This window comes from Magnusiomyces paraingens, assembly GCF_902498895.1.
Source record: "Magnusiomyces paraingens strain CBS 517.90 genome assembly, contig: contig4, whole genome shotgun sequence".
Lineage (NCBI taxonomy): Eukaryota > Fungi > Ascomycota > Dipodascomycetes > Dipodascales > Dipodascaceae > Magnusiomyces > Magnusiomyces paraingens.
In genome coordinates this window covers 1,106,898-1,119,751 of record NW_022474070.1, presented here as the reverse complement: position 1 = coordinate 1,119,751, position 12,854 = coordinate 1,106,898, and the positions used below count along the sequence as shown (strand labels likewise).

Below are 12,854 nucleotides of genomic sequence, written 5' to 3'. Positions count from 1 at the left end.
CTCAATAAATAAGTTGTAATTTCCTCATTTATTTCGATATCTGAAAATTTGAGTCTCATGTCAGTTTGCAAGTATCCATTTTTGAGGTGCTTTCAATTGTTCTCTTTATTCAAAAAGTAATTCCATTTAAAATTCTTATTTTTTAAAACTCTTTCTTTAGATAGAAATGGAGAACTAATAGCATTTTAAAAACTAGAAAAATATTTTTTAATGCATTAGATAAAAAAGAAATCACATAAAGTCAAATAACTTAAAAAAAATATTTCCATATCTGAATTGTTAATGTTGGTCACAGTTTGGATCAATAAATTTTTGAAGGTATATCATAGCACATGTTCATCGAACCAAACAAACTTGCAATAAAATACCTTGGAGGAAATAAAAATTTCTATTTTATAAATACCTCATCAATCTACTCAAGCAAAGTCAGGTCTGACGTTGCCATTTTAGTGTCAATTAAAACAAAATCTATCACAAGTAATAATAAATATTAATCAAAAATATAATTTCTATCATTCAATCTGACTGATAAGTTGTTCCATTTTGGCCTGCATTTCATTGACAATACGGTTATCTTGCACGGCTCCAGTGGTCCAACTAAACCCAATGGCCAAATCTCTGCCTTTAAATGACATGATACTCAGGTTAATAGCAGCACCCATAGCTGAAGGGGATTGCAAAAATGTTGGATGAATCAGAGTATATGCATCTTCTTTTGGTGCGGTGGCAACGATCGATGATACTTCAAATGACCCTGATCGCTTAGTACCTGGTTTAGCCTTGAAAAACCCTACAAGTGACGACACATATTTAAGCATGCCTGTATCGGTGTCTTTAATGCCTTTGGACAATTCTTCAGTAAATTTTTTTTTAGCCTGACGAGCGACAACCCACACTGAATCCCAATCTAAACCCAACTTAGAAGTAGGAACTACCACATCGATACCACAGACATAAACACCCATAGTGTCTGCGTCTACGCCTGTTTCCGGAGTCAAGTTTGGACGCAAATTTCTTGGTACGCAGCATGAAAGTGTTGAAAAGGATTCATCATTTCCCGTAAGATACTTTTGCAATGCAGCATTGAGAGCAACAGAACCAAGACCGACAATAGTTGCTGTCACAGAAACCCCACGAGTCTTTGCCACATTTATAATTCGAGTCATGTCAGATTCGGAAATGCGCAATATGGAGACCTTAGCTAAGTATTCTTCATAGGGAGCTGCATCTTCTCCAAATGTCTTGGGAACACTACCACCTGTCCATGAATGAGAGTTTGGGCTTGAAATCCAACCTTTGGACTGTAAGATAACTTTGGCAATGTTCCAAAGAGACTGTGGAAGAGGAGAAACTTGCTCTAATGAAGGATGAAGGCTAGCTTTTGCAGGGATTTGCACAATGGGAGAAGACTCAACAGTCCCTACCTTGTTAAGAGATCTAGCTAAGCTTTCTAAAAAAATTCTGCCAGTGGAACCATCGCCTAAGGAATGGTGATACGCAAACAAAACATGCATGGCATACTTTTTCTCGTCACCCAAGAGTACTGGTGTCAAATAGAGTCTCCAAGGCGGAATTGATTCAATGTCTGGGAATTGTGTTGATACCCTTGTTTCGAGTCCTTCAATAATTTCAGGATCGGTATCGAGCTTATTGAGGTCAATTGCTGAAGCCTTTAGTACGTTAATGAGCTCATTTGGTGTGGTTGATTCTGCCTCGCGTACTTTTTTTTGAGCATAAATCAAATGGTTGGATAGATTGATGGAATCTACCATTTGGAAAAAATCATTTTCTGTTCCTGAATCTTTTATTGTAAGTGCTAGTGATGATGGATACTTTTGAATGGTATCGTTAACAGCAGCAAAAAGGTTTTCCTTTGATAAGGGATTTTCTGTTTTATTTTGTGGGACAATAACTGCACTAAAAACAACAGAGAAATATTGGAAAAGACCGTGACGGATACTTGAGTACTTTTCAATAGCCCCTAGAGGTCTTGATTTAGTATTTTCAGATGAATTGACAGACATTTCTGTTGATTTTACTTGTTGAAATGTGTAAGAATGTTTAAATGGAAATAACAATAACAATAAAAATAAAAATAAAAATAGTTTAAATTTAAATATCGAGGCTATGCGTTTTATTTTGTTTGGTTCTGACGAGAGTTTAAGACGAGCCGCAAATTCCTAAAATGGAATACCCTAACCCTGTAATTATTATTATTATTATTTTTTTTTATTTTTCTTAGACTTAAAGTATTCAACTTGAATAAAAAAAAAAATTGGAACTCATACAAAGAAAAATTATCCGCGTACCGGGTCCCGAGTATTTTTTTTTTTTTTTTGATCTCAATTCTTTGATCGGTCCGTGCACACTTCTAATGGAAAAAGCCACAGTACTAATTAACTTTCAGAAATTGTCTTTCGCCTAGAACTGCTTTTGCCGCTCCATAAAAAAGAAAAACTTTGCTTTGCTTTGCTTTGCTCTTTATTTTTTTTTTCAAGAGTTTAAAAAAAAAATTTTTTTTTCTTCTTTTTTTTTTTTTTGTTTTTTTGACTAAACTGACTCGACTTTCCATTACAAATCAAAACAAACAATTCACAAACTTCTCCCAAATGCTCCAGTCATGACCAACCCGCGTCCCGACCCTGCGCCCGTCGTGGTTGTCGTAGGTATGCCATACCATCCCGTATAACAATCTCGTTCACACTTGCTCTAACAGATCACTAAAGGAAATGGCCCCGCAGCTCTTTTCCTGTCGTACCTGCTCCATGGCAATGTTCCGTTCTACGATCCAGCAACCACCGGACCGCACCCGGACTCCCATCTTCATTCTCTTTTAAAAAAATATTCTTATACACCATCTGGTGGCCCGTCATTGCTTGATGCTGTGGCTGATCTGACTGTTCTGGACTACATTAGGTCTCGGTACGTTTCCTTTTACTCTGTCAACACAAACCCCATAGCATTGCTCGTCGATACTTTGATTGCTTCAGATGAAGCTAGATTTGCATCGCTCGCGTGCAAACAATCCCGAATCAAATGGGTTCATCTGCCCGATACTGCTGTCCCCCACATTGTTTTTGGTGCAAGCCCAGCACCAGGAGGCCAATGGGCATTTTCAGACAATAATTCATCCGTACTTCACCCAGACGAAAAGGACCAACAATCTTTGTCTTATGCGGAAATGCTTTCATTGCCAGGATATTCCTTTACCGAATTTTTTTTAACAGCAAACACAAACCAAATTGATGACTATGTGCGACCATGCAGAGGCGACATTTCACGTTATTATGCAGCTTACCCTCACCAGTTGGGCCTGGAAAACGTTTTCCAATCTAGCACCGTTGTAACTTCAGTTGATTCCGTAATCAACGATTCGGGCGAACGCATTTTCCGTGTCGATTATTTACACCTTAAAGACCCCACAGTTCGATTAACAATTCAAACACCAGTGGTCGTCTTGGCTTCTGGAGTTTTCGAAAAACCACTAAAAGAACTTCGCAAAAATTCCATCCATCAACGACCAGTATCCCCAGGCATTATGCCTACACGGCTTCTTCCACCCCAGGGAGTCTCTCGTGAAGACTTGGAAGCCGATATTTCTTCACGGGAGCCCGCGGTTTTAGTTCCACAATGTGTTCCTAGTGATGGACCGTCACCGGCCGTGCTTGTTATTGGCTCAGGTGTATCTGCAGCTGAAGCCGTGGCACGGTGTGGTCAGACATCCAATGTCATCCACGCTTTTCAATGGTCGAATGCAAACCCCTCGCCTCTCCGCAGACTTGCCCGCGAATCTTACCCGGAATACGCACGCATTCTTAAACTCATGAAACGGGCCGTCAAAGCCCAGCGTGAGGCTTTGGCACAACCTACAACATCCCCCCACGACACTGGGCTTGATCAAGTAGCCATTACAATGCGACAGCCGCTCGACGACGGGAACAAGCCGCACTCTTGGTACCTGGGTGTCGCCAACGCGTTGGTTCAATCTGTATCTCCATGTGGACGTGTCACTTTATTATTACCGGGAGAAATGGGTAATCGTACAATCACAGCTAATGTTTCCAAAATAAAAATTTGTACAGGTAGATCTGGATCGTTGGAGTATTTGGGGCCTTCAGTACGTCGTTTGGCAGGTCTTCGGTCTGTAAATGCAGACCTTGGATCAATTTCTAAAACATTTCTAGAGACTCATGCTCGCGAGTTTTCAAAGGATGAAGTTTCGGATGACGATTCTCTTTCCATTTGCTCAAATGATTTACCTGATTGTTGTCCTCCTTCTCCTAAACCTGGAGCTGCGTCGTCACCTGGAACCTCATGTCATTTGCGCTTGGGTCATGGTCTTTATGCCATTGGAAGTCTCACTGGTGAGACACTTGTGCGGTTTATGCTTGGTGGGTGCATGTGGGTAGCTCATGATATAAATCTCAATCGTGCACGTTCCAAAGAACTATTAGCAATTTGATGAAAAAGTGGAGTGTTAAAACCAAGATTTCATAAATCTAAAAATGTCTTGTCAATTCTTTCTCATCTTGTTTTAATTTTTAATTTTTAATTTCTAATGACTTATCTTTTCGATCACAGCATTGTCATGTTAAGTTCTTTCAAACATCACCTCAGATGTAGATGTTTAAGCGTTTTAGTTGGTTATCTTGTAAAAAAAGATAAGAATTAGCCTGAAAGAATCTAAAGTAGAAATTATATTTTAAAATTTCAGAAAGCGAAAAACTTTCTATAATCTTTACATTTACATTTATATCTAGAAATTTAGTAAATGAAATGCCGTTTGTGGATGCTTACAACTCGCCAGCGGTTATATTGATAAAGTATACCTTGAAAAAAAGAAATCAAAATTTACAAGTCTGTCAATATATAACTAGCTAGTTATTCTTGTATTTAAACCTACTTAACACAATACCTTTTACTTTAACTATATGTTAATACATTTAGTAAATTTAGGTCTATTGAAATTATTGGTTTATTTCGAAAAAAAAAAGAGGGGGGGAGAGATATTCTTAATCATTAACAGTTATTTAGATTAGAAAGGGGATTTTTAGTAAACAATCAGATCATTGTCAAGGTAAATTTGAAATAAACCACAAAATTTAATACCAACAACCAGATAGAATATATATATTCAAGTCTTTGCTCTAGTTCTAATCAAACTGATTAGAAATTTGACAGGCTTGAAATTTCAATTGCCAATTCGGCTTATTCTTTCTTTCCTAAGAGTTGGTATAGGGTATCTTAATAGGAAATAAACCGTTAATCTCTATCAAACCTATGTTTGCTGATATTCAACAGCTACATATCTTTTGTTCTTTTTTTTTTTATTCAAACTTTTTTCTTGTCATATCTTAACCGTGCTTGTGCAGGACCACTTGGATCCTGATCAGGTTCGACCCATTCATATCCTTGTCCGGCAAATGTCCAGTAATCCATAAATGTTTGTTCACTTGGGCTTGTCTTAATACGTAATCGTCTTCTAGCAAGCTGTTCTTGTAAAACTGTTTTAGCAGCATTGTGGTTTACAGCAGGACCTTTAGTGGATTCAAAAGAAGATTGATTCGTTTTAGAGGCAATTTCCTCTGTAGTAGTAGGGTTGTTATCATTGTGGTAGTAGTTATAAGAGTGGGTGTATAATGTTTCTGGAGTAAGAACATTGGGTTGAGAAAGTTTCTCACCATAAACATGGAAATTATCCACAGTAACATCCACAAGCTCATCATACGCAACTGCAATGTAGTCCGTCATTCGGAGCTCAAGAAGCTTACGTGCCAAAGAATTATCAAGTCCCGCAGCGGAAGCATTTGTCACAAGAGTACGAGGGGACCGGACTGCGGCAACAAGACTCGTACAGAAATTGATAACTCCTGTGATAAACGATGTGCGCATAAACACCGCAGGTGCAACCTGTTGCCAAAACGCCATTCGTGTCCATTTAACACGTTGCCCAGAAAAGGCAGGAACTGTAAGGTACATAAATGAAGGGAAAAGTCCAGCACAAATTGTAAGAGCTGGTGCTAACGGTGTTGCCAGATAGTGTGTGACGGCAAGTGCCGAGAAAAAAAGAGTTGTGGATGCCGCACAGACTTGTGTAGATACCAAGTTCAGGTTTTGAATGCGAAGTGCACGTTGCTGCTCTTTAGGATTTACTTGAACATCAAGCATCTGTGAGTTTTTTGATTTCTTCAAACCGCTGGGCTCACGTTGGGGTATTGTGTCTACTGTTCCATCAGCGTGTGTATATATCACGCTTGCAGTTTGTGCTTCTGAGGAGTCCGGGACAAGCCCAGTGCGGGTGGCAATATCTACAAATGCAAAAGCAGCATCGTATTGTTCACGATACACTGCTAACCTCACAGCGGTCCAACAGAGACTTACAAAGTCAGCATCGATTTCTTGATCTTGTGGAATCAATGTGCCTGATGATCTCAATGCAGGGGGGACCAATGCTTGTGATAATGGTTTTGATAAAGGTATCAGTGGAGGAACCCAAGCATTGCTTTTGTACTGTCTGAGGAGGGCCAGGATATGATCAGTTGGGGGTGATGGGGTTGTGACAAGATAGGCATGGACACATTTTGGAGTAAGAACAGAGACATTACGGTCTAACACAGCTCGTAAAAGATTAAGCGGTTCTGTAGGTACATCTTTTAGCGATCTTCCAATGGCTTTGCGAAGATCATGTGTAACATGAGACTTGGACGCGGTAGTATGGATTGTGGTAGCCTGATCGTGAGAGTTATGGGTGCGTCTATGCAAAGCTTTGCAAGCACGAATAGCATCAAGAAGCAACGGTTCAATGTCTCGTGGGTCTGCGTTTTGCCGCAAAGCCCAAAGTGGCGATGCTCTAAGTCTTTTAGCTAGTGTTGTGGCATTAAACGGCGGGTCTGAGAGCTTTTGAAACAAGCCCATTCTTAGTAATATTTAATGATGATGATGTTAAAGGTGGTTGTGTAAAAGAAAAAAAAAAAAAAAAGTCCTAGTCCGTGATATATATATTTAGTGGTGGTGGTGGTACATACAAATTACTTAGTCTTTATTTTCTCTACAATTTCGATTTAATATGAGTCTTGAGGTTCTTACGGGTACCTTCTTCATTGACCCGCACAGAACCCGAATCGTTTGGCTCACCAACATCGCCAAACAGAACGACGGTAACTGTTAGATCATCACGGTAAGAACGTGAGATAGGTGCTGGGATAGAAACAAGCATTGAGACCTGCTGGATATCGGCACCACCCAGGGCATTGCGTACCAGATGGGTCGCAATGTTTTCGTCCTCGACTGTGAACCGTGGAGTTGTTCCAGGTTGGCGGCGGAAAACTTGCTTTTGAGATTCTGGGTGGGGAGAAATATCACGTACATGGACAGCCAACTCAGAGTGGTCAGCCTTGATGATGGTTCCAGCACTGGCTGGGACCTTAGTGGCAGGAGCAGGAGAAGCTCCATCAGTTGCACTATTACTGCTGCTGTCGGTCTTTAAGCTACTACTGCTTCCTGTACCAAAAACGCGGCCCCAGAGAGTTTTACTTGCTGTGCGTTCTTTAATTGTAGCCTGAACTTGTTCAAAGTAATCTGGCTTTTTCTTGTGCAGCCATTGGACAACCAAGCCAACAATTTCCTCATTCGTCAGCATTTCGTACAAACCATCAGTTCCCAAGACCAAAAAGTCACCGGCTTTCGGAGTGATGTGGGCTGTACTGACTACAGGTTTTGCAGTAACATATGGGGGTGAATGGAAATCAGCCGGGACACGGCGCCCGAAAAAGTACCGCACCATTTTTTCTTGAATGTCACGAGTCCATTTGTATCTGGCATCACCAAACGCACGAGTAGGTTCGAGCATACCTAGGACACGGCCTCTGCGAATGACAGTGGATTCTTCGCCAGGATGCTCTTTGCGGATTCTAGCAGCCTCTTCCATGTTTGATCCGGTTTGGTCCACACTTAGAGCACGCGCAGTCCACTCACCGCGTTCATTTACAGAACCAAGAACAGCGCGTGAATCGCCCGTCACAGCAACACGCAAGTTATTAGAAAAGGTGTCGTAAAAGGCCAGTAGGCCACAGGATCCCGAAAGAGCAGGAGCAATGTATTCTGCGGCACCAGCCTTGTCTGGATGAGCCATGAGTTTTTCAATGCTTTTGTGAACAATATCATTGTCAAGACGGACAAAGCCGTTTTGGATTGCCTCGTCAATTGCAGTGGGCGATGGAACAAGGCGGTAGATAGAGTCAGGAGTGGATTTGACATAGGTCTTGTCGAGCTCAGACAAAACATAGGCAATAAGGGCATCACGAAGTTTTGCTGATGTTGTCCAACCGGAATGGCCATCATAAACGCCCCAAAACATCCAATCACTGGAAACAGCTTTTGCCTCGGAGTCGGCCTTGTCACTGGTAGCGGTCAAAAGGGGGACCTGAACAATTTTTTCCGAGCGGTCATCTTCAATTGGAGAGTTTGAGGGTAACTGGGACACATCATAACGCACCACACCCTTGCCACGCTCGACAAAATATGATTCTTCAAGTTCACGGAGTCGTGCAGATACTTGTAGAGGGGTCATCATGGTGATTGGTTGTTTATTATTTTGTTGTGAGGATGAACGCGGGAGACCGAATGGAGCAGAAGTAGAAAATGGAGATGAAGACTCGAGAGAAATGGTAGCGCGGCGAGGGGCCAAGGTGAGGTAGGAGCCAGCCAAAAGAATTGAAGTAGCGACTACAGCGACACTGCTCCAGCGAGCCAAAGGACGAAATCCGGTGACAGAAGCTGTTGGGGGGGAAGAAGAGGAAGAAGAAGAAGAGGTAGAAAGCTGGCGACGAGGAGAAGGTGCGCGAGAAGGAGAAGGTGAACGGCGCAACGCAGCGCCTGTGTTAACGGCAGACACGATGGGTATAGAAGAGGAAGAAGAGGAGGAGATTGGAGATTGGAGACGACAACGGATAGCAGAGTTAGTAGAGCCACGGGACGCAGCACGGACTTTGAGCATTTTCAAAATGGATGAGAAGTGCAAATGAAGTCTAAAAAAAAAGGGTACAGTAGAGGGTTGGAAAAGAGGAAATTAAAAGACACAAAAGAAGGATATTCTATTCTATGGCGGTCTTTTTTTTTTTTTTTTAAGTTTTTTTTATTAAATAAGGTAAAAGAGGGCGGAATGAAAACGGAAATATTAATGGCAAAAAACGGCGATTTTGGCGGCAATGATGATTTGATGAGAGTTTTTTTTTTTTTTTTTTTTTTTTATTCACAGTCGCCACGTTGTTAATCGTAATGAAGAAATAATAAAAATATTAAAGAAAAGAAAGAAAAGAAAGAAAAGAAAGAAAAGAAAGAAATAAAGAAATAAAGAAATAAAGAAATAAAGAAAGCAATGTTGGTACACCCAAAGAAAGAAATGAAACAAAACGAAATAAAAAAAAAAAAAAAAAAAACTAAAATAAATGAAAGACCCGAGTGTCTTATGAACGTGTGCCGGAAAAGTTCCGGGTCCCGAGCAAAGCAACAACAACTTTTTGTTTTTTAAAAAAAATAAATAAATAAATAAATAAATAAACCGGATATATTACAAATATATTATCTAATAGGGTTTGGGTTATCAGTCTTAAATATACTTAAAATCATTCTGAAATATACATGACATTTCACTTTTTTTTTTTTTTTTTTTTTTTGTCACGAAATTTTTTTTTTTTTTTCACTTTTTTTTTTTTCTTTTCTTTCCAGCCCAAAAATATTTTTGATTAAAACCTTTTTCCCCGCCTAAAGGGAACTTGCGAGACCCGATCACACCATTAAAACCACCACCATTACCAGCAAGAAGAAGAAGAATACGACAACAACCCGCTACAATGCCTCCTAAAAATAATCGCGAGAAGACTGCCGAGACTAAAGCTAGGGCTGCAAAGCGTGTACAGAGCGCTGCCGACAAGACATTTGGTCTCAAGAACAAAAACAAGTCTAAAAAAGTACAAGAGTACGTGCGCCAAGTGCAAGCACAAACATCAAGCGATGCAACATCAAAGCGTGCTGAAGTAGATAAAGCGCGACGTTTGCAAGAAAAGAAGGCAGCCGAGGCAGCAAGAATGGAAGCACAGGCATTACTTGGTGCAGTGGTGCAACAAAAGGTACCATTTGGTGTAGACCCCAAAACAGTTTTATGCGAGGCTTTCAAGGCAGGTCACTGTCCCAAGGGCAACAAGTGTAAGTTTTCACACGATTTGGAAGTTGCACGTAAAACAGCAAAGCGCGATCTATATACAGACGACCGCAAAGCTGCCAAAGAGGCCGATACAATGGACAAGTGGGACGAAAGCAAACTGCGTCAAGTCATCATGTCGAAGCACGGCAACCCCCGCACAACCACCGACATTGTGTGCAAGTATTTTATCGACGCTGTGGAAAACTCCAAGTACGGCTGGTTTTGGGTGTGTCCCAATGGTGATACATGTAAATACCGACATTCGCTACCAGAGGGCTTTGTACTTAAGACTAAAGAACAGAAGTTGGCTGAGAAGCGAGCAGCCGCCAATGAGCCCCAAATCACTCTTGAGGAGTTTATAGAAACAGAGCGGGCCAAACTGCCCAAGGAACTTACTCCTGTTACTCTTGAGACATTTTCTGCTTGGAAGATCAAGCAAGAAGAAAAGAAGAAGAAGCTGCGTGAAGAAGAAGAACTTAAAAAGACCAAGGCAAAGGTTATTTCTGGTAAACAGCTGCTGCTATCTGGCAAGTATATTGAAGACGAAGACACATCTGAAGCTTGGAATATGGAAGAGCTACGACAGCGTGTTGAAGATGAGCCAACAGAAGAGATTCGCAATCAAGATTACGAATATGATAATGATTCGACAATCCCAGCCAAAAATAATGACAACTCTAATAGTAACGACCAGTAATGATTTTTCTTTCTTTCTTTCTTTCTTTTTTTTTTTTTTTTTTTTTTTTTATCAATATATAATAAAAATATACACAAGTTATATATATATACGCATCTTATCCACCTCCCATTGATTGATTAATTGACTTTTTTTTTTTTTTTTCCCCCCCCTTTAAAGATTTTTTTCCTTGGGAGTCTCATCATCATCCTCTTCATCTTCTTCATTACCAAGGTGGCTGGTCTGGATCGAAACATCATCCGAGTCCTTGGCCTTGTACTGCTTAGCAAACTCACTAAAGTCCTTGCCCTGGGCACTGGCATCTTGAGCAAGTGACTCCATCAAGTCATCATTGGCACCACTGCCCAAACCTGGGATCTGACCAAGGCTGCTGAAATCAGGCATACCACCGGCACCACCGCCCATGCCACTAAGCATGCTTTGCAGATCAGCACCGCCAAAACCAGCATCATTGCCGCCACCCATGCCGCCCATGCCGCCCATACCGCCAAAATCATCATTCTGTTCAGGTTGCTCATCCTGTTCATCTTCATCAACCCACTTATCAAAATCAGTCCGGATGTAAAAGACTTTCTTCTTTTCCTTAGTTAGTCTAGGCCAGTACTCTTGTTGAGCCTTAGCTTTCCGCAAAATAGCATAAGTGTGTCTGTCAGTGTGGGTAAACTTGGACAAACTAGGATCAATTTCTTCGTAAAGTTCGACAGTCAAGTCATAGTTCTTTCCCTCCTCGGACTCTCCAAAGAAGTGGAAAGAAGTAGGAGTAAGCTCCAAATGGGGCTTGGTAATGTCCTCTGCGGCAATGGTCACGTAAAGAACATTCTTTTCAGGCTCGGTGGCGCTAGATCGTTGCGCCCAAAAAACTAAAAAAAAAAAAAAGAAAGAGGTTAGAACAATGAGTATAAGATATGCAATGGATCATTGAGTATGCTTACCTTCAGGATGAGATGGCATTGTGTTTATTTATTTATTTTTGGTGATTAATCAATTGAATGATATTGTTGGTTAAATGGAATAAAAAAAAAAAAAGTTTAAAAGAATGATGATGGTGGTGGTGAAAAGAAAGAAAAAAAAAAAAAAGGGAGGAACGAAAGGGAAAAGTAAAAATGGCAATCAATTATTTTTTTTTTTTTTGGCCAGCAGAAGAGTCTAGAATATGTTAAACCAAAACAGAAATCACGTGGGCTTCTTATTCTCCTTTTTTCTCCCCACTAAAAAAAAAATAAAAATAAAAATAAAAAAAAAAGATTTATAGTGGCACCGCCGTGTTTTTTTTTTTTTTTTTTTTTTGGTAGACTTCGACTCGATAAGTTGCAAAAACCCCGAAATCAAAATCAATTAATCTATCAAACAAGCAAACAACGTTAAGATAAATTGATTTAATAAATACTTTAAGTTAGATTTAAATTTAAAATAAAAATTTAAAGTTAGTTTACTTATTATTTATTTACTTAAGTGTTATAACTAAATAACTTTTCCATTTTTCTCAATAAACTTTTAATCTGATTTTAATTTTTTTTTTTCATCTCAACTTGTTTAACAAAAAAATTTTAATAAAATTATACAAATAATTAAACCTCAATTATCATTAAAAATTAAAAAAAAAATTGGACTTAATTGACTGTTTTTTAAATTTGATGGCAATTGTACTTGATTATTTTTAAAAAATTGTCACGTGGTCGTATGGCGTAATGGTAGCGCATCAGATTGCAGATCTGCAGGTTCCTGGTTCGATTCCGGGTGCGACCTAATTTTTTTTTAATTTAAAGATTTGATAATTTGTTTAAAAGATTTTTTTTTTTTTTTAATATTAATTGAAAGAATTTTCAATATATATTTAACAAAAATATTTTGAAAAGTCTATTTCTGGGTAAGTTTAGTCGTTAGCAAATTTTTTATTCAAAGTTTTGTTTTATGCAACTAACTCAATGGCCCTATGTTTTGCTATGGTGAGGTTTT

General features: G+C 39.6%; 6 protein-coding genes across 6 annotated transcripts; 2 read left to right on the top strand and 4 right to left on the bottom strand.

Moving 5' to 3' along the window:
- Window positions 1-512: 512 nt before the first annotated feature.
- On the bottom strand, window positions 513-2,024 carry SAPINGB_P005134 (uncharacterized protein; the record flags this gene model as incomplete). Its single annotated transcript, XM_031999849.1, has 1 exon — window positions 513-2,024. One exon carries the CDS (start codon window positions 2,022-2,024, stop codon window positions 513-515), a length of 1,512 nt encoding a protein of 503 aa, XP_031855740.1.
- A 596-nt stretch (window positions 2,025-2,620) lies between these two features.
- Window positions 2,621-4,462, top strand: SAPINGB_P005133 (uncharacterized protein; the record flags this gene model as incomplete). Its single annotated transcript, XM_031999848.1, has 2 exons — window positions 2,621-2,666; window positions 2,727-4,462. 2 exons carry the CDS (start codon window positions 2,621-2,623, stop codon window positions 4,460-4,462), a joined length of 1,782 nt encoding a protein of 593 aa, XP_031855739.1.
- An 869-nt stretch (window positions 4,463-5,331) lies between these two features.
- On the bottom strand, window positions 5,332-6,915 carry SAPINGB_P005132 (uncharacterized protein; the record flags this gene model as incomplete). The annotated part of the gene is made up of 1 exon (XM_031999847.1): window positions 5,332-6,915. One exon carries the CDS (start codon window positions 6,913-6,915, stop codon window positions 5,332-5,334), a length of 1,584 nt encoding a protein of 527 aa, XP_031855738.1.
- A 133-nt stretch (window positions 6,916-7,048) lies between these two features.
- SAPINGB_P005131 (uncharacterized protein) lies at window positions 7,049-8,995 on the bottom strand (the record flags this gene model as incomplete). Its single annotated transcript, XM_031999846.1, has 1 exon — window positions 7,049-8,995. One exon carries the CDS (start codon window positions 8,993-8,995, stop codon window positions 7,049-7,051), a length of 1,947 nt encoding a protein of 648 aa, XP_031855737.1.
- Window positions 8,996-9,851: 856 nt separating this feature from the next.
- Window positions 9,852-10,898, top strand: SAPINGB_P005130 (uncharacterized protein; the record flags this gene model as incomplete). Its single annotated transcript, XM_031999845.1, has 1 exon — window positions 9,852-10,898. The coding sequence occupies one exon, from the start codon at window positions 9,852-9,854 to the stop codon at window positions 10,896-10,898; it is 1,047 nt and encodes a 348-aa protein (XP_031855736.1).
- A 153-nt stretch (window positions 10,899-11,051) lies between these two features.
- SAPINGB_P005129 (uncharacterized protein) lies at window positions 11,052-11,849 on the bottom strand (the record flags this gene model as incomplete). The annotated part of the gene is made up of 2 exons (XM_031999844.1): window positions 11,052-11,758; window positions 11,831-11,849. The coding sequence occupies 2 exons, from the start codon at window positions 11,847-11,849 to the stop codon at window positions 11,052-11,054; spliced, it is 726 nt and encodes a 241-aa protein (XP_031855735.1).
- Window positions 11,850-12,854: the final 1,005 nt, after the last annotated feature.